At 40.6% G+C, this 21,433-nt stretch overlaps 2 protein-coding genes across 6 annotated transcripts in view; one reads left to right on the plus strand and one right to left on the minus strand.

Moving 5' to 3' along the window:
• The window catches only part of Fam13c (family with sequence similarity 13 member C), a 112,878-nt gene extending 104,247 nt beyond the window's left edge, over window positions 1-8,631 (plus strand). For 2 of the 5 annotated variants that reach the window (XM_029542225.1, XM_021204573.2), the window contains 4 exons: window positions 1,569-1,664; window positions 2,888-3,081; window positions 4,370-4,471; window positions 7,118-8,631. In XM_029542225.1, the coding sequence (XP_029398085.1) occupies window positions 1,569-1,664; window positions 2,888-3,081; window positions 4,370-4,471; window positions 7,118-7,241 (516 nt within the window). In that variant the 3' untranslated portion in view covers window positions 7,242-8,631. Of the gene's footprint in view, window positions 1-1,568; window positions 1,665-2,884; window positions 3,082-4,369; window positions 4,472-7,117 lie in introns of all 5 variants that reach the window. The other 3 variants (XM_021204574.2, XM_029542224.1, XM_021204571.2) reach the window with 2 other exon arrangements.
• Phyhipl (phytanoyl-CoA 2-hydroxylase interacting protein like) overlaps window positions 8,436-21,433 on the minus strand; it is a 44,435-nt gene continuing 31,437 nt past the window's right edge. Inside the window, exons 2-5 of the mRNA XM_021204579.2 lie at window positions 20,853-21,049; window positions 18,898-19,072; window positions 15,241-15,358; window positions 8,436-9,678 (exon numbers count right to left, since the gene is read on the minus strand). Of these exons, the coding sequence (XP_021060238.1) occupies window positions 9,144-9,678; window positions 15,241-15,358; window positions 18,898-19,072; window positions 20,853-21,049 (1,025 nt within the window). The 3' untranslated portion in view covers window positions 8,436-9,143. The remainder of the gene's footprint in view (window positions 9,679-15,240; window positions 15,359-18,897; window positions 19,073-20,852; window positions 21,050-21,433) is intronic.

Genomic DNA, 21,433 nt, shown 5'->3' on the forward strand with positions numbered 1-21,433 from the left:
CACACACACACACACACACACACACACACAGAGAGAGAGAGAGAGAGAGAGAGAGAGAGAGAGAGAGAGAGAGAGAGAGATTTTTACCTATGACCTTCTTAATATTCAGAGCAGGGATGTGCAGATTGTGGTAAGAAGTTGAAGTAATATGGTGGTATCTTGGGTCTCAGTGAACTTTTATTTGGGCAGGTAAGACTGAAACAGAAAAGTTCAGGTCCAGATACCAGACACTAAATTAGAAAGGTTCATAGAAAAGGGAGATCGACGTGGACCAGTGTGGCTTGTAGCTGTGATGGGTATGGACCATCATAAACGTCTCTGGGGAGCTATTTTCTTTTGTCTCAAGTCTCTGGGAGGTCTGGAAGGCAGAGCTAATTGGCATTTTGTGGTAGGTATGTCCATAGAAGACAGCGTGGGTGACTATGTGATAACTTGTTTCCTCCCATACTTTGCCCTGATGAGTATAAACCATTGGTTGAGAATGGAGTGGAGGGAGGGCTGTGTGTAATGAGTATATAGTCAATTAGTACATGGGACAGCATGTAGATATGGGGGGACGTGGACAAAGGAAAAGAGGGGCTTGGCCACTTTGGATAGATACATGGATAAGCAGACAGGAGACAGTGAATTTTTATGTGAAACCTGACCTGCTGTAATGATGCAGAGGGATGTGTCATGCAGCAGGCAGGCACAGAATGCATCAGCACACTAAGAGGCTGGGAATTGTGGAACTTTAGGGAGTCAACTGAAGTACCTGTCTATCTTTGGAACAACCTGGAATGAACTCTGGACCTCTAGCCCCTTTGTTGCATGGGCATGAAACTGAGGATTCAAAAGTCAAATGTTTTATCCCAAATAACTAAAGGTTTATATGAGAACGAACTAGGTAAGGCAGTGTGCATTCTATGTGTATAATAGTGGACGTCTGTACAGTTTGTGTTTGTGGACGTAATCACCAAAGTTCAAACAATATACTTGTTCAGGAGAAAAAAATGATTGGTCTTGGTTGGTCACTTAAAAATAAATTAGAGGCTTAACACTATTCATGTTTTGAAGATGAGTCCACAAAGCCCTATGGTCCAATTTCTATACTTGCCCCAGTCTTTTATGGGAATATTTTTCTAGGAAAAAATGATATGCAACAAACACCATCTTTTTTGTTGTTGTTGTTTTGTTTTTCGAGACAGGGCTTCTCTGTATAGCCCTGGCTGTCCTGGAACTCATTTTGTAGACCAGGCTGGCCTCGAACTCAGAAATCTGCCTGCCTCTGCCTTCTGAGTGCTGGGATTAAAGGTGTGCGCCACCACGCCCGGCCAAATAGCATCTTTTGATTTCCTTTCTGTTAATCACTGCTACACTAAAGTGTTATGATCTCTGAGGCTTCAAAATGTGACCCGTGGTGTTGTGTTGGCCTGCTGGGATATCATCTTGGGGAATGGACTCTTATCTCTGTCCACACTGTTTGTCAAGCTTGTATGGGTTCTGGGATGGATCCCCAACACGTGGTGGGTGCAGAGAGAATATTGTCTGAGGAAAAAAAAATAGAACGGATGTTTTATGTTTTTCAGGGAACTAAGCAAGACAAGAACCTCATAAAGCCCCTTTATGACCGATGCAGAGGTATCAAGCAAATCCTGTCCACACCATCCCTTATCCCGACAATTGTAAGTAAAGATGGCGGCACTAACTGGAAACATTAAGTAGCACCTTGAATGCTATTTAGTGCCCTGTCATAGCTCGCACCATGAGTGTTAACAAGTGGCCTTCTTAGCTGTGTATACTATGATCCTACCAGCTACCGTGGTCTTCCCAGTCCAGTGCTTAACAATGGCTACCAGAAACTGCTGTGAAACAGAACATACCAAACTGGAATGACTGGGGCCATTCTTCATATTTTTTTTTTTAACCCTTTTGGGCAAAGACAGGACACAATGGCTCTCTCTCTCATTGTGGCATTGTCTAATTTTTAACACAGCTAGACAAGACAGAATCTGTTTTCTGTGTGGTTGTTAATAAAACGGGTAATGCATTATTTGAAATACTGAAACATTGTTTTGGCTCCATCTGATCACACTATACTAGACGTAAATAAATTTATCCCAATAAAAAGTACTAAAACTGAGCCAGGCTATCTTCTTAAAAACAAATATATAGGCAGACAGAACTAGGAAAGTGCCCCACATCCTGCTTCATCAATTTCAAAACAGCTACTCAAGGTATCAGCAAATACTAACAACTATGAATTTAAATCTACTTGCGTATACTTATGAAGCTGTGTTTTAAAGAATGTTAGAATGATACATCCTGTCTAAAAACTTCCCTTTGAGGAAGAAGAATAGTTTAAAGGGCAGTATGCCTTTCAAGTTTGAAGAAAACCCTTGGCTGCCATAATTACTGGAAAGGTTAAGCAATAACTGCTGCTCTTTCTTTGGCCTTCTAAGGGCCCTTTCACTTACACATCCTCTAAATTGCCTGTGGCCTGCTCTGGGTCTGAGTGTTGTAATATCTGAATAAGGTGTCTATAGAACATTTTGTCCTCATCCGTATCACTGCTGTGAAGTTGGAGTGCGAAGGGCCCCAGGGGAAGGGAGGACCCACTTGGCTGAACAGTACAAGCTCAGCCAGATCCCAAATGCCTATCTTCCTTGGCCCAGTGAATATAGATAAACTTGGGAAGCAGTGTAGCCAAGCAAGGATGTCTCTTTCCTCACTGACTTCTGTAGGTTCTTAACGGAGCTGCGAAAGGGCTCTTGGTAGTTGCCAATCCAGTTCTCAGGAGCCATGTGGGCCGGGTGGCTACTGGAGTTTAGGGTCTTGCAAGTCCTCGTGCATACTCAAGGGACATGAAGCACTCTGTGACTGTCTGGCTTTGCTCGTTGACAAGCAGGAGGAAGAGGACTCTGATGAAGACTGTCCACAGGGAAGTCAGCCACCCACTTTACCAGATCCAGTGTCCCGCCTACCTGTCGGTGATCACCTCATTTACTCGGAGACAGAGCCTATGAGGACCCTACTACCAGATGAAAAGAAAGAAGGGAAGCAGCCAGCACTCTCCATGTCCAACTTACATGAGGCCACCATGTGAGTAAGCAGCCTAGATGTGGGCTCTCAAATCTCCTGGCCTGGGTACCTTACCTGTACGTTAAAAATCCAGCATTCGTTCAGAGCATCTAGCAGAGAATAGACCTAAAAATGCACCATCCAGTTGGCTTTTCAACTGGGAAATATAGACAAAGCTGTGAAGAGCCACAGGAAAACCTTCCATATGTCAGAAGTAGTTATGTGCAATTGACTTTGATCCTTCTTTTCAGTTGTGTTCTGGTACTAGTAACCCTTGTAACCCCGAGGTAACTCAAAGGAGAGCTGGTCTTTGATATATTGAACCCAAAAAGAGTCAGACCCTTAGTGGGACAACAATGGCCAGAGCATTTCTTTACTTTTCTTCCTTTCTTACATGCAGATGGCATAGTGTTCCAGATAGGTAACCACACTGACCACCAGCCAATGAGTGAGCAGGTCTTTATCTCCTAATGAGTCCTCAGTTAAGACCTGCCTGTCTAGACCTTTCACTACTGTTGTTACTCAGTGGTCATGTGGGCTTGCTTTTGGGTTTGCACGTGACAAACCCACATTGTGAGGTCATCTTTAACATGCATCTTTATGGTCTGCTTAGGGTGTGTCCCACATGGAGATGAGGCAAAACCAGGGACGGTATGTAACATTTAGCTCGCTGGAAGAACAGAACATATTTCCTCTTCCTTCTCCCATTCTCCCCAACCTTTGGGTTGTCACTGTAAAAAATAAAAAAAATAAAAAATATATCATTCCTAAACTTAGGTTGGTGGAGGCATTTTTGAAATTGATAGCCTTGGCCTATAGAAAATGCCTATAGATAACTTTAGTATTCAGTCTCTGGAAACATAATAGATGCATCCTACCATGAAGTAGATGGCGGTGGAATGTCAGCCCACCCCTGGTTCAGTTTCATTCCCAAGGCCTTTGTCCTTCTCCCCACACTCTTTTTCCTCTTGTGTCTCTTACCTTTGTCAACAAACATTTGTGTGCATCTCTTAGATACCTATTGCCGCCTATCGTCTTGCTATAGCACTGTAACCAACACCATTCCTGACAGCAGATTCAGTCCATCTCCCTTTCCCTTTGCCAATGACACTGTTAATGTAAGGGAATACTAGGCTTGTGTGTTGTTCCAACACCCAGGCACACATTATAAATATACTCACTCAGAACTTCCTCCCATAATCACTTTTCTGTGATAACGGGCCCATTTTGCTGGTCTGATAAAATGCAGGCATGATCATTCGGTGAGACCAATGCTTAATAATGGCAAATGTGTTTTCACCTGATTCAGGCCCGTCCTCCTCGACCATCTCCGAGAAACTAGGGCTGACAAGAAGAGGCTACGGAAAGCCCTTCGAGAATTTGAAGAACAATTTTTTAAACAGACAGGAAGGTAAGTGTGAGCAGAGGGGTCTTTTGTTTTTATTTTTAAATGCTAACATTTCCTAAAGAAGTCTAGTTCCAAATAACTCTGCTTTTGTAGGAATGGTGGTTGAGAGTAAATCCTTGCTGGAGACTGTGATTTCTCCAATGCAGTACCCTGATGGTACAGTGTTGGGGGTGTTTTACGGGATATTGTTGTTAATGGCTCTCAGGTGTTAACATCAGTCTTTACAAAAGGAAACTTTAACTCTGAAAGTGTTTTGTATGTGAGTTTCACTCCAACTACTGATTATTTTAAGCTTTTTAAAAGTTTACTTTTCAGCCCTTGTTCTTAGATTCTTAGTTTCATAAAGTATTCTCTATGTATTGCATGAATGTTTCCTTTAAATATCTGCTCTAAACATCACCCCCCCCATTCCTGTTTGTTTTATTCCAGGGTTCAGTCAAAAGGTTCATAGCTATTTCACTCTCCCTTAAATATTTAGTTGGACCATCTGTCTTCCTATAGTTTTCTATCCTAACCCAGCTGTTACTATACACTCATTAATTTCTAGTAATTTTTTACTGTGTTACCAAAAAAGTTCTATATATAACCAGGTAATGAATGTTAGTGTCTTTTGGAGAAAAGACCAATCACTTAGCTGTCCTCCGTCTCTGTCCTCAATAAGCTGCAATGCTTTATCTTTTGGGATAAGTTTGAAAGCTATGACTATGACAATGAGACATTAGTCTTAACACATCCTCCTGATCCCCAGTGTTTCTAACCTGCCACAACTGTCAGAAGATCGCACTGTAAATGTCCTAACAAAACCTAATACAATGACTTTTTTTTTTCAATTTAAAAAGCTAGATTGTGTGTTCTCCAGCCCAAACTTGGTAGATAACAACACTGTGCAATGTCAAAAGGTTGGACACTCTTGCAAGCACATAACTTTCCCAAAGTCACAGAGCTTCTAAATGGCAGCAGAGATGATCTGAGAGGCCCTTATTCACCCACTGCCTTTCTTTCCTGCCTTGCTGTCCTTTCTTCTCAGCCCACAGGCTGCTGTGAGGGAGAGGGACTGTGCTAAAGCACCTTGAAACACCCACCTAGCATACTTGCTTCATCGCCCTCGGCAGCTTTTCTATTGTGCTAGCCATCATAGTGGGCTCCCCAGGCGAGACGCTTGTAGCTCAGCAAAGTAATGGCTCACTAGGGGCTTTAAGTACACATTCTGATTTGCTTTTAAGTTCCTCTTTAAAATTATTCAGTGGGAAGTTTTCATTCAATGAAAGATCTGCGGTGGGTTCAGGATTTTGAGTTTAAATAGACATTGCATGAAAAAATGAGTTAATTAGGTTTAAGACATATATAAAGTCTTTTGATCACTTTGAGTTTCCTAAAGAAATTTATACTTTGACCCATTTGAACACGGAGTGTACATTAGATTCTGGGAGGTTTCAGTGTGCCAAGTCTGCCTATTAGATCTGTCAATATTATTTGCCATGCCTTTTGGCGACAAGGGTGGTTTGTTCTGCCTGTTCTTAGTAGTAGTCATTGACTGTGGATATATAAAAATCTATGCATCAGTATGTATCTAAGAATGAGTGTGCAGAAGATCACGACTGCAGCTTACCCATGCTCTACTGCACTCAAGGAACAGCTCATTTTATTGTACTTACACGGCCTAAACCTACTTAAGATATGTCTGTGCTTGATCAACGTGAAGCTATATGTCTTCCGGTGGTGATAAAATGTCATCTGAATAAGAAAATGCTCACTTATTAACCCTAAACTCTGTTGAATGGCAAGAAAATAGAGTGCTGTCTTGTTTCCCTAAGACTATTTACTGCTAAGATTTAACTTACCTAAACTCATGCGAATGGATTTCCTATACATTTGGAGGCACTGTAAATATGGCAATAAGACAAGAGCACTCAGTTCATGAACCAAGCAAGGTCTATGCATTAGAACATGCTCAGCCTTTGAACTAGTGTGCAGAAAGAGAGCCATGGCAATTTAAACTGTGGATGTGTTCATATGTATGGAGGCCAGAGGACAACTTGGGGGATCAGTTCTTTCTCCCACCATGTGGGGCATAAGGCCATCAGGTTTGGTAGCAGTCACCTCTGCTACCTACTGAGCCATGCCCCTGACTTCAACTCAAACGATTTATACTCATGATCATGTTGTCAAGGGGAAGCTTAGAAGTTCTATTACATATCAGCAGAAACAGGTCTAACTACAAGGACACTTGGAAACATTGCCAGCGTACAAGGCAGCCCCTGGGAAGGTTTTGCCACTATGAATGTGTGGATTACTTGTATAATCGAATAGCTGCAGTATTTTCAGGATACTATTATGGAACTACTGAAGTATGAGGATGAGCAGAAAGGCGATGCATCGGAGGCGCTAGCCTTTGCTTTTCCTTCAAGTCTTTTTCACCTGCATCATCGCTCTGTGCTCAGGCATGGGGTCTCATATTTGCAAAAACACATGGCCAAAGGGTGCTGCTGCTTAGAGAAACAGAGCAGGCATGGACTGAGACCAAAGGACTGTAAAGAAGGCACCATTAAAAAAGAGCCACATGGAAGCCACATGGAAGTCAGTTATAAAAGGATCTTTAATGACCTGGCTCTAGTATCAACTAATATAATGTATCTTCCCTTCCTGCAGAAGCCCACAGAAGGAAGACAGGATGCCGATGGCAGACGAGTACTGTGAATACAAGCACATAAAAGCCAAGCTGAGACTACTGGAGGTCCTCATCAGCAAGCAGGATGTGGCCAAAACTATTTGAGGTTCGGCTCTGCTCACTTCCCTCTTAAGATGAAGTCAAGTTTATTTTCCTCTACTGTTCTTGCTAAGGAGTTTTGATGTACCGAAAACGGAAGCACTTTAGAGATAGTATTAGCTGTTTTGACGAAGGAAGAGCTAGTATAATTATGTCCAACCAGGCATTTAAATAGGGAAATAATAGGTAATATTGGGATTGCAAAAAAGCATTTAGCCTTCACACCAAACTGAAATCCAAACTGAAATCAAATGTAATTGTCTCAAAAACCATCTAATATCTTGCCAAACCTAAAATCACACATAGGCAGGCTACCTGCTAGGGAAGGTTTAGTAGTGGACCCCAATTGATTTTATTGATGTATGGAGAGAGCATGGTTTAAATACACTGGTGAGACAAAGAAAAATTCTGCTCTTCATCCAGGGAGGAAAACAGCTAGAAAGAAGGTAATTTAAGCGAGACAACACCCATTACCTTGTCCTGTAAGCCTGTAGGCGTTCAGCACTCTAAAATAACTTGACTGTGTCACTGCTAGTCTCTTATTTCTATATGAAAGTAGTGCATTATTTTATCTGTTATTTGAAAATTTACATTTCCAGTTACCAAAGTTCACTTGGATGGCATGTACTTTGTGAATTATCTTTGTCTATGACTGACAAATGTTTATATTAAAGTAAAATATTAAAATAGGTATTTTGGATAGATGTGTCTGCAGTAATAACCTAATGTGACCACAGTACTATTGCCGATTTTCTTGTTTCCTATACTAAGATTATATAACTATTTTTCCATTGCGAATATGCATCTTTCTTAATGTTCCAAGGTCTGTACTTTATAAAGTGAAATAACTTTCTTGTGAGCTGCATTCATTCTGCACAGGGTGAAAGCTTGGAAATCACCAAGAGACCTTTTATTTGCTTTATTTAGTATATCTTGCTTTTTCTCCACTCACACACTGACTGGTTTTGTTTTTTGTAAAACCAAGTAACAGGTAGACATCTTCTCATTATCAACATTGTTCCTATCTCTGTTTTCTGTCATGTTTAAGCATGGTGTTGAAGAAACTCTATGCATATTTTTCCTATTGCTTGGGTGGAAAAAAAAAAAAACAACCCAGATTCTAGACAGGACTATGTCAGAGGCGTGTTGTTCTCTCTGTATTCACCTGCTGTTTTAAACCTTTTATGAATCAGAGTAATGGCCTTCATAAATTTGTTTAATCGAAGTCATCTACTTGTAACAGGACAGATACACAACTATTTGAGGTTTACAAATTACATCTTTGATAAGGGAAATGGTTTCGTGAGATGTATACAATTGCTATTAAAATGTAACTATATTCTATATGATTGTAAATATTTTATACAACGTACAAATAAAATATTTTTCTATTATATTTATTATGTTGAAAGCACAGTAACTGTTTCCTGTTAGCTAATATAAATAACATAAATAACACTGTCAAACAACAAGGCGGAAGTGCTGACAAGTCTAGGCTTTTAGGATTTAACTCATGCTGCAATTACTCTCTCTCATGCGGTTTGGAGTTATCCCGATATTTATTCAGTAGATTAAAATGGATGCACATTTAAACACCATTGATAAGCCATTATTTTGTACTTTGCTAAAGCGGTCTATATAACTGTCTTGTTATGTTTGGCATAAAGGAAACATAAAAGCATTGCAGCATCTAGGCAAACAGTGTCAGGACAACCTGGGGACATCGTTGGAAGTGGTGGACAAGGGTGGGCAAGAGGAGACACGGAAAGGCTCTGAATGACAGAGTTTGCTTTTGGTGACAACGGCATATGCATGCTTCAGTGGGGACATCTGATGGCAGATGGACAACAGAGGGTAATGCTCCTATGGGAAGACAGGGTGTGCGTGGGGGGAGGGACGAAAGTGGTGTTAGCGTCCGACACTGATGTTACAGGTTTTGCAGCTGGGGTCTTTCTTTGCATTTGCAGTAGACAAACTCATGAGCTGATGACCAGTGATTTCTGCCACGGTGCCCAGGGAAAGAGCCACAGGGTCAGTGTAAATGACTTCTAAAATGACATCCTGGGCGTGGTGGTACACCAGCACCCCATCTTCTTCTGTACAGGTCAAAAACTTATTATCCTTGGAATTTAGTTGAGGAAGGCGCTGCTTACAAAATTCATCTCCTGGCGATCCCACAGGGGCAATGACAAGAATCACATAATGATAAGCCGTGTACATACAGTAGAAGTCCCCAAAGTATAAGTTAGTATTGGGGTTGAAAAGTTTTTCTGCTGCTATCTCAAACCTGTATCTTCCATACGGTGAATCCTGGGGTGGCTTCCCTGTATTGAACTCGGTGCTGCAGCTGAAGAAGATGCCTTCCAGTTTCCCACTGATGGGTGAGCCATGGCTACCACTGTTATCCTTGATAGAAGGCTGCATAGCATTCCCATAGTGTTCTCTGCCAGAGAAAGGAAATAGCCACTGCTCAGTACAATCATGGTAATTTTCCTGATTTACAGATTTGAACAGCACACAAATCACTGCCCACTGCTAAAGGTCTGAAAGATCAGGCTATAAACAAATCAAAGGGAATATATATATCTTTTAACACTAATCATGGATTGGACCCAGAATAAAGATGACCTACAAACCTTGTGGTTTCCTGGACTGAAAACCTGAATTGCAATTAGAAGTCTCAGAGGTGAAACTGGCTCCATCTATACTTAATAAGCGTCACAAGTAACTTTACTGAAAAGAAAACTACTGAAAATATTGAACATATGAACACTGCTAAGAAGAACTTGGTTTAAATGTGTGCTGTCTACCCAAAGGCAGTCCATCCTGTCCGGTGTCTCCAGAACTGAGCTGCTGCTGCCACAAGTCCAGACAACCCCCCTGCCCCCCCCCTGTCTTCAGTCCCAGAATCTTCTTCACATTCTGTGGTTTGAAGATAGGGGCTGCTGTCACACAACTGTTGGAGTCTCCTTGCAACTGTCCACAAGTTCTAGTAACATCAATGCTAGACTGGAATCTGGGGACACTCTCTGTAGAGTCATATAGTTGCCTTGGCTACTGATTCCAGGGACATCATTGCAAGACAAATCACAGAGACTACACTTTTCAGTTTATGATCAATCTCAAAAGCATCCAACCTAACTCAAATTCAGTATGCCACCTGAATCACATACCAATGAATGAAAACATGTTCTTTCTTTTTCTTTCTTTTTTTCCTTTTTTCTTTTTTGGTTTTTAGAGACAGGGTTTCTCTATGTATTCTCGGTGTAGCCCTGGCTGTCCTGGAACTCACTCTGTAGACCAGGATAGCCTCAAACTTAGAAATCCTCCTGCCTCTGTCTCCCAAGTGCTGGGATTAAAGGCATGAGCCACCACTGCCCAGCCAAAAACATGTTCCTACAATAGGTATTTCATAAAAATCACAACCAGATGCACAAAGGCAAAGGAAATAGAACTCCAAAGGAAAACAATCCATAGTCTATGAAATGTTTAAAAGACAATTCAAAATGAGGATTTCAACAAACTCATGAGAATCCAGAGTATATAAATACAAGGCAATGAAGAAACAGTTTTAGGGCAAACAGCATTTCCAAGGATACAAAAAAAAAAAATCATAAAATACAACTGTCTTAGGGTTTTACTGCTGTGAACAGACACCATGACCAAGGCAAGTCTTATAAAGGACATTTAATTGGGGTTGGCTTACAGGTTCAGAGGTTCAGTCCATTATCTTCAAGGCAAGAACATGGCAGCATCCAGGCAGGCATGGTTCATGCAGAGCTGAGAGTTCAACATCCTCATCTGAAGGCTACGAGTGGAAGACCGACTTCCAGGCAGCTAGGATGAGGGTCTTAAAGTCCATACCCACAGTGCCATACTCCTCCAACAAGGCCACCCCTATTCCAACAGGGCCACACCTTCTAATAGTGCCACTCCCTGGGCCGAGCATATACAAACCATCACAAGAACCATCAGAAACCCTGGTGCAAAATAATGAACTAAGTACAATTGCACAAGCTGCTAAGACACGTGAGGATGGAATTTCTGAACCTAGCAGGTCTTATAGCCAACAAAAGAACAATGCACAAAGAAAACCTATAAGATTTATAATGTAGTTATTCAAATATTCATGCCACAGCAGTTTTAGGGTGAACAGAACAGGATTTTTTTTTTTTTTTAAAGAAGCAGACTTTTTTGAGATGAGGTCTCACTTTGAAGCTCCAGGTGGTTCACAAACTCAGAATTTCCCAACTCAGTGTCCCAAGGGCTGGGATGTGATACCACAATTTCTGTTTCCCTGGTTATTATTATACAGTATATATCAATTATCACAACATAAAGATGTTCATTATACACTGCTGGTCACAGAAGACCAAGCATGGCTCAAGGATTATACCTTCACACTACAGAAGACAGAAAAAGCAAGAAACCTGTTTGTGTATTTTCAAAGGCAATTTGGAAAGCCATACTTATTTATTAATGTGAAAAGAACCTAACCCTAGCAGCTCAACCCTGGAAGGAATCCCAACATATTTCCAAATTAAGAGAAAGGGAGTAGAGGAGAGATACAATAGACAGGCTTTCATGCTTCATCTCTGTTCTGCCTATACAGTCGTATTTGTTATTTAAAAAGAAAGAAATTGTGTCCCCCACTTAGACCAGATAGAAGGGTTAGCTCCTTATGTTTTGGCCATTTTAAGTCCAGACACAGCCTGCTTGTCAGGTCACCTCTCCCTGTTTGTTTGACAGCACCAACATTTTTTCCAGTTGCTCCCAAACACACTGTCTACCTCTCTTGCCTTCGGTGTGGCCCAAGACTCTATTATTCAGTGCCTTGACTCTCCCCTCCCTGTGAAGTCCTACAGTGGGAAGCAGCAGCAGATCTTGGAGAGAGAAGGTAAGCCTTGGGTGTCTTCCTGACCTCCTCACATGCCAGGATATTGTGGCTCCACCAAGGCTGGATTCTGCCCACTGCTGCTGCTGTTGGCTCTCTCTGGACTCCCTTGTGTTCCCAAGAAGAGTAAAACCACATCTTGATATTTGCTGGTTGCTTTAGTGTCTCATTAGCAGCTCAGCTATGCTTACACTCGAGTGAATGGAGGTCTCATTAATTAATTTGTGAATGGAGGTTCTCTGTAGAGTTCCCCCATTCTTCTTTTTCTCGATGGGTGCCTTCCAGCATATTTCAGAATGGAAAGTTCAAGCTAGTATTTTAATAAGGATTATTATTATTATTATTATTATTATTATTACTATCACTAAGCTTCTCAGAGTCCGTGAGACAATGAGGTATGCTGGGGACCTGCCACCATCATTAGAACAGCAATAGGCTTCCAATTCCATCACCTGACTACTATCCAGTGGCGCTTATTAAAGAAGTAGATAAGAGGCAAGACCAGGCCACAGAGAGGCCAGGTGAGAAATGCAGCCCGGGAGCAAAGCCTGTATCTTCTCTAACTTGCTTTCTTACCACCTGAAATACATTTTTTTTTTCATTTTTTTCAGTTTTCAGGAGTTTCTGATGTGTCTTGGCATAAATTTCACCAGAACCTTATACCATTTGGGGGTCTCTCAGCTAAAACTCATAGGCATATGCTATTTGCTAAATTTGGAAATATTCCAGCTCTGTGAGTCTCAGCCCCACCCTCCTGTCCTTTCTGGGTCTCTTGACAATCAGGCAGAAAAAGGAGAGAGGAGATGGAATGAGGTAGAGAAGCCCCTAGCCTCACTAGAGAAGGTGAACAAGGTCGGGTGCAGGAGGAGTTTCCACTGAACAAGGTCAGGTGCAGGAGGTGTTTTTCACTGAAGGGTGGGGTGTGCTCAGTTTTTAGTCCTTTTTTTAGAAGAGAAGAAAATTAGTTCAGCCCTTATGGATTGAAACAGGATTTATCCACAACTTCTTCAGTTATAATGATGTGTAAAGATTACCAGGTAATTGTAAGATTCCTTCATCAAGCCTTCTGAAGATAACATTTTAAAGGGATTCTAATCAAGGAAATGTATCCTGACAGATGCTTTACTAATTAAAATGCAAATCAAGATCCGAGGAAGTAAACACCCTTACTAAAGTTCACTGCCTAGAAAAGGGAAGTAGTTTTGTTGTTATTTGTGCACGCCAGGCAAGCATTCTCCTAGAGCCCCACCTTCTTTCTTCTTCTTTTTTAAATAAAGCTTTTCAAAATGATGAGGAATTCTACCTATGCCTTAGTTAACAGTATTTGTATTTAATGCTTAAAGATACAAGTTACATGGTTTTTACTGCTGTTATTTTTGAAATTAAAACAAAAGTAAGTTTCGTTGTTGGTACAAACATCTTTCATGTGGGCAAACTGGAATTAAATCATGTAATCTGTACAATTACTTCATCCATTTCCAGGTGCTCAGAGTTTGACTGTTTTGAATTTTTGGAAACATTTCTGAGAACAAATTAAGCAAATATTCTATGCCAGGAAAGCCTCGTCCCACGGAAGAATCAGAAAATCCTAGAGAAATACTGACCCCCAGTGGCCGAACTGGGCAGTGATTGGCAGCAATCTGACTATACAGCAAAGCTCCAACATCGTGTTCTCTTGATATGTTTCTTAACGGAGGCAGTAGCAATTGTGGAAAGATTTTGGTCTCCACATTTTATGTTTAAAAACATAAAAACGGTGCAGGCTGAACATACTAGCCATTCTCAATTAATGGCTGACAAGCACGTTAACTCCTGGGACTAACATTAACCCTGGGATTCCTTCCGGGGTCGAGCTGCTAGGGTTAGGTTCTCTTCACATTAATAAGTAAGTATGGCTTTCCAAATTGCCTTTGAAAATACACAAACAGGTTTCTTGCTTTTTCTTGCTTAATCTCAATGAGCGGCATCCAGCTTTGTCATTCAGTTTAAATTAGGTGAATGGCATCCACTCAAAATTATATAGACTCAGCCACTTAGAACAACAGACTGAAATCTGTACTTATAAGCCATCCAGACAAAAAGCAGATGCGTTTGCTATCATCTAAATACAGTACAAACACAGGGCATAACAAAGTACTTTGTTTTTTGTTCAAACATCGCCTCAGGCTCCTGCATTTGAACACCCTCCAGCTGGTGGCTCTGTTTGAATAAGGGCTACCACCTTGGCAGGTGGTACCTTGCTGGGGGAAGGAGCCCCTGGGGTGGGCCCTTAGGGTTTATTTAGCCTAGCATGGCAGGCCACAGTCTCCCAGGATGTCTGGCATTCTCAGTAGCCTGCTACCATGCTATCTTAGACTTGCTACCATGTCTTCCTGGACAGACTCTGCCCCCAAAGCAGCTGCATGGCAAAAAAATGTTCTTCCCATAGGGTGCTTCTCATGACCTCAGTGGTGAAAAGTGACCAAGGTCTTCTAATTCTACAACATATATGCCGAACACACTTCTTCCACTATGATTCCTGGCATTTCTACAGCTTGGAGCTCATTTGGAAACATGACTTTGATTTAAGAGAAATTAGAAAAGTATGCAAAAATTTAAAAATCCATCAAAACTTCCTGATTCTTTTCATACATAGTCATGTCAAGACAAAACTCCTTTATATCTCTACAAGGACTAGGGTTCTTATTCATTTTGATTATTTTGTTTTGATCCAGGTCCCTTGGCAGCACCCTAAACTAAGCTTGAATTCCTGGTGACCCTCTTGCCTCATCCTCTCAAGAGCTACTACTATAAGATTGAGGTACCACATGCAGGCTAAGGCTTCAAAAGAAAACAGATTACATGGATTGTGTGCATAAGTTCAGAACCACTGTACTGTGTCATTTTCAAAGCCTTTGTCTCCCGGGGCTGGAGAGATGGCTCAGCAGATTACAACACTTGCAGCAATTCCAGAGAATCCTGTTTTGGATTCTCAGCTCACGTGTTGATTCCCGCTCATCTGTAACTCCAGTTCCAGGCGACCCAACGCCCTCTCTGGGCTCTACAAGAATGTGCTCTACAGACATATATGAAATCAAGATACCTAAACACATAGAAACTGGTGATTCTTACCTAACATAGTCAAAATACTCTTTGTGCTGGTTCCGATAGAAAACAGAGAACTTAAGCATGCGTCCTGCAATCACATCAGCCTTCTCCAGCAGCTGTGTTAGATGAACTTTGGAGTAATCTGAAAAATTTAAAGGTGTTATATTAAGCAATACAGAGCCAGAAGTGTCAGCCACAGAATTGATAAATCAGAGATTATTATTATCTTTAGGGGATTCAACTTTGTAAAATAGGAACTTATAAAAACAATCCATCGTCTTTCTTTGGCTTATTTTTATTTCTACATAAATATTTTTGTTATGGTTCATGCTTATTTCTTAAAATATGTGTGCGCTTTTTTACTCTTTCAAGTTTTAAGGACCCTGAAGCAACAGCATTCAACAGGGTTTCATAAGCTAGCAGCACTCTTCAGCACGCAATCAGCTGATACAAAGAGTCAAGGCACCGCCTACTCTGAAGGATAGCACAGCATGAAACCAGAGCTAGTAACTGCCTGGGGTTGACAAGATCAGTACAGCCATTTTAGTGGTGCAGAAATTGCAACTGGCCAAAGTGCAACGATTCCCCCAGCTGTCGACTTCAAGGCTAGGCCTCTGGATCCTACTTGCTGGTCTCCAGCTACCTTACGGCTCTCAGCATGCTTAGATGGTTTTGATTAGCTTTTGTTTTTAAAATTGAGAACTGCTGTCAAACTCCTACATCAAAAAATAAGGAAAAAATTTGATATATAAGGATTAGTCAAAACCCAACCTGGTTAAACTGATGCATGTAACTGATTTATTTTAAAGCATGCAATGTACCAGGCTAAAAGACAACAATTATATGGTTCTCTTTGAAGAACTCACAGTCTAAAGGAAGAGAAATGTAAAAAAGAACAACTTTTTTTTTTTTTTTTTTTTTTTTTAATGGTGTTGGGTTGTTACAGAGACTGGTTAGCCCATGAGAGTATAGTCTATTCTATTTCCAATACCTTGCACAGTGCCTAAGTCACAGTATTAAAGACAATTATTCAAACAGCATTCTCAAAACTCAGACTCAAGGACATTGATAAGACTTAAATAAAATGGTCCTTACTTAGTTGATAAGCCTGAGCAGCAAGTTCCCCTTAGCTTTTAACTATGAAAATAAGGAAAAAGTCATGTACAGAGAAATACTGTAGACCAGTTAAAAGCTGGCAGTTGTCAGTTACCTCCTAACTCCTCACAAAAGTAATACAGAGATCACTGTGAAAAGACAGGTTTTGTTCTTTTTATTTCTAGAAGTAAAAACAATGTATCATATGACAGCTTATGCATCTCTGTGTGTGTGTGTGTGCGTGTGTGTGTGTGTGTGTGTGTGTGTGTGTGTGTTAGAACTGCCAAGTGTTTTCTTTAAGCTAAAGAAGTCATAGTATCTCAGACCTTTCTTTAGTATAACGTAGGTTCTGGCAGATAAATTATATAGCTCCCTTGAGTTGGAAAATACCAGGATACTATTTGTGTATTTACCCATAAAAATAGATGTCATCTAGGTGGGGCTCCATTTACCAGCAATGCTTGAGAGCATTAGTGTTTCAGATTTTTGAACTTGGGGAGGTTGGAATATTTGTAAATACTTTGATAGTTTTACAGCCTCATTCTAAAAATCGAAAACTGCTCCAAAGTTCAAAATTTTCTGGGCACTTTTATCAGAGCCAAAACGTTTCCAGTTTCAGGGGCTGGGAGACAGCAGAGTAGTAAAGGGCACTTGTCCCTCCTGCAGAGAGTCTGGGTTCATTCTCAGCACCCACCTGGTGCTCGTGACAGTTACAGGGGACCCGACAACCTTTTCTGCCCAACACCAGGTATACACACTGAAGCTCAGGTATCTATTCAGGCATATTTATAAGTTTCAGACTTGAGAGCATTCCAATTTAATTTCTGGGCTGTGGATCCAAAGCCAACAATATAATATGCAAAGACAGTGTGTGTGTGTGTGTGTGTGTGTGTGTGTGTGTGTGTGTGTGTGACTTAAATTAAACTTCCCTTGTTGGGTGCTATAAAAATAAAAAGGGATTCAGGAGAGGATTATAGGTGAGGTAGATTCTCGAGAGGGAAAGTAATTCCAACATGGTACAGCAAACACTGGAAAGCTGCCTGCAGGGGAGAGCCCTTCTGCTTGGTGTTAACTCAATGCAGGCATTTTTAGCTATTTCATTGCTGATTAGTGAACTATCATAATTATACTTAATTTATCCTAAAATATCTACTTACATTTTAACTTCTCTGATATTGTCTAACCATCTTTTAATTGGCATTTTTTCCTTAATGACACATTAAAACGGTGGATCTTATAATCCACCAAATAAAGAGAAATATAAAAAATATGGTACTTGCAAGAAAATTGTTTTACCTTGCCCTCAAACACTGAAATCTTTAGCAGTCAAGGGTGTTAAAAATTCTTATCAGCTTCACAGAGTAAACAAAGAAGCATGAAGATGAAACCAAAGTGAGACAGGATTTTAGCCATAGAATACGTTCTTAAGAGTTTTGTACTGGGTTTGAGGTTAAGAAAAAACAATAGATATCAGGATAAGTAGTGGGCACTCCTGTGTAGCATCTAAAAGAATGCAGGTGTGAAGCCATACGAGAAAGGGTTGGGGGCTTATCTGAAGATACCCACAGATGAGAAAGTTGCTAAGCAACCTGGAAACAGACCAGCCTATTATTTTCTGGATTTTTTTTTTCTTTTTCTACAAGCTCTTTCATGTTCAATAGCCTCTCTCTCTCTCTCTCTCTCTCTCTCTCTCTCTCTCTCTCTCCTCTCTCTCTCGTGAAATGTTATCTGGGTGCGTGTATGTGCATAGTGTGGAGGTCAGAGGTCACCTCAAGGCCACCCACCTTACTCTTTGAGGCAGGGTCTCTCAGTGACCTAGTGCTTTCCCAGAAGCTAGGCTGCTTGGCTGCCAAGTCCCTGGGAACTGCCTGCCCTTGCTATTCTAGAGCTGGGGTTACAAGCATATGCCAGCACGCCTGGCTTTTTAAAATTGTTTCTGGGATCCAAGTCAGGTCTCCATGCTTGTAAGGCAAGCAGTTTAGTGAATGAGCTATCTTCCCAGCCTTTTCTGCATTTTTTTTTTTTTTTTAAATAGGAAAAGGTCACCCAGGTAAAGAGGAAACAGTAAAACCCTATCCTGATCTTCAAAAAGAGACAATGACAAAGGACACCAGTAAATGTGTCCCATGACACTGTAAACATAAGCAGGAGGAAGGATGGCCAGCATTCCCAAGAGAACACTGGACCATTCAAATGAATCTGAGCGGTCCTATCAGAGGACAGGCTCTCCATGGCAGGGATTATCCGGACCAAATGACTACTTAGGAAGTTTAATAAAGCAAAGACAAGAGTTTAGGGAGAGCTTTTTCAAGCCCTTCTGGCACTTAAGTGGAAACAACAGAAACAGTTTTGCTGAGTAGTTACTGAGGTCTGTCTGTAACCTAAATGCTGTTTCTAAGTTTGCTCCATTCAAAATCTGTGACAATAAACACCCTCTTTACAGTATGAGGCTATTACACAATACAACCAACAGCACCACCTCTCCAATGCAATACTCACTCACCTTGTAGGCACACAGAGTCCATAATCATGACTCCCCTCCCAAGATTAATTGATATAATCAAATTAATTATACAGCTCCCTTACCTGCTGTACAGAATTCTATAATCTCACTCCATTCAGACACGACATAATCACCATCAACCTGTTTTGAGGCAGTTTGTACCGCTACTGTATACTCGGTCCTTGGGCTTAAAAACCAGTGTCCACGAACAGTCATTGGCAAAGGAACAGCTTTGGCCACTAATTTTGTTGGAACATCCTAGGAAGAAAAAAAAAAAAACAAAAAACAAATGAAGGAACGAGGTGGGAACAAATAAAGGGAGGAACAAATAGGGCAGGAAGAGATAGGAAGACTGAAGGACTTTCATCAACTATGAACAACAGAAAGGAAGCTAAATTCCCAGCTAAGAGCAGGGCTCCTGTTTAAGAACACCCAACAATTACCATATTTAAATTTTAGTATCTGTATGCAGAAATTAAGCCGGGAAGACCAAGAGACGGGCTTAACATCCTACAGTTCAAAAACAGAAAAGGACTTGTATTCAAGTTGCCATTATTTATAACATACAGTTTCCCTCTGTGCCCGCTATCTTCCTCAAAGCAGCTTAAAAAATAGACATAAAAGAATCAAGATTTATTGATTTAATGTCTATTAAGTTAAAAATAAATTCACTTGATTTTTATGGCTTGATAATTTTACTAGAGAGGTTCATTACTAAATATTTTATATGTAAAGGAGAGACTGCTTTCAAAGTAAATATTAAAAGAGACAAATCCATTTCACCTACAGATTAGGGAATTTTCCTGCAAGTATGGTGTCTATGTGTCTGAGAAAAGGCTAGGTCTTTTTCAAGCAATGATTAATAAGTTAACCTGCGGGCTGAACGGACACGACATTTCCAAAGCTGCAGAATGGGCGAAGTAGAGTCAAGCCTAAGAAGCTTCATCATTTAACAGAAAGCATAGCGAAGATGCTTCAGGAAGGCAAGCGGCAGCAAAGAGAATACCCAGGACGAAAACGGAAACTTGATAAAAATGACTGATGTTCCCTCTTTCACACCTTTCTGCAGTGTGTAAACTCCTCACTTATATTTAGTTTGTGTAAGTATCCGTACAGTACAAGGCAACGATTTTGGGAAATCTAGATGCATAGAATCTTCCCAAGTGAAAATGAGTAGCACTGTCCTTTCCGAAGACCAGGTTTTTGTCTGTTTTCATCATCAGTAAAAGCGATGAAGCAGAGGAGAAACACTGGGGCCAGGTAATGGTTCTTGCTAACAGCCACATCTGGAGGAAGAGCTGCATGTATCACAGAGGGTGGCCAGGTAATGGTCCTTGCTAACTGCCACATCTGGAGGAAGAGCTTCATATATCACAAAAGGGAAAATGACAGCAGAGACAGCAGGGGATTTGCCACATGTGAAGCTTGGTAAATGAAACAACCTCCCCACTATTAAAAAAAACAAAACAAACAAACAAAAAAAAAACAACTTTTTTTTTTTTTTTTTTTTTTTACTCTTTTCAGGCCTAAAGTGTTCAAACAACTCCACAAGTTTCTAAGCCAATCTGTTTGACTTAGGGAATGTATGTACTGCAGTAGAAAACTATAGAAAGCTATGGCACATTCTTCTGCTTCTATGGAAGGATCTTTACAGCTTGGTAAACACTAGCTATTCTTCTCTACATAGAATAACTGAATTGTGCGTTGAGGACAGCCTTCCTTTCTGCTCCAAACTCCACTGCCCTCGCCAAGCCAGTTTCAACTTCATTTGCACAGCTTTTAATATAAATGACCCATAATGGATTATCTCTTGAACTATCCCTATAGCCCAGGATCAACTTCCTCTAATGAGTTTACTGTTGATATTTATCTCTGCATATAGTCATGATTTACCCTTTTACATGGCATTTCCATCTTCCTCAAGAATTCATTGTGGGGGATAATGTTTTAAATCACACAGATTCTTATTCTTCTTCATTGAAAGTATTTCATTTAAAATATCTTCCAGATGAAATGGTCTAAAGCTGCCCAGGTTTACCTTGTGTTTAAACTTGTTCGAGTTCTTGTTCTCTTTCTTGTTGAGGTCAATGAAGTAGTGTGTGATGCGGTCCTTCGACTTGGAGTCCATATCCCATGAGATCTTGAAGGAGTCACATGTGATGTTATTTATTTTGATGTTATGTGGGACAGGTAGTTCTTCCATCTCTGCTATGCCACTGTCTTGTGATTTGTTACCTGCCAGAAAATAATGCATAGAAAATTAGTTGCTGATGAATGGATTTTCCCAGTTTTCAAAAATCTTTTCATAATCAATTATCTAAGTACTAAATCTAAGATTCTGCTTTGCTCATGGAGTGATTCAAATGCTAATAAAAGATATTTACGAGGCCATATCATCAGTTTTTTTTTAAAAAAAAAAACCAGATGGTTCAATCCTATAATCTCTATATTTCCATTTCCCAATTTCTGATTTATAGAAACATACTGCTGATCCATCTTGCCTACAAAACATCAGCTGCCAGGTTAGGTTCTTTCTGAAAAGCCTCAAAGCACCATTTTTCCTATATGACCAGTCAACGCTGATTGCAAGTAACACAGGTAATTAGTTAGACCCAGATG

Source organism: Mus pahari, chromosome 9 (assembly GCF_900095145.1).
Source record: "Mus pahari chromosome 9, PAHARI_EIJ_v1.1, whole genome shotgun sequence".
Taxonomy (NCBI): Eukaryota; Metazoa; Chordata; class Mammalia; order Rodentia; family Muridae; genus Mus; species Mus pahari.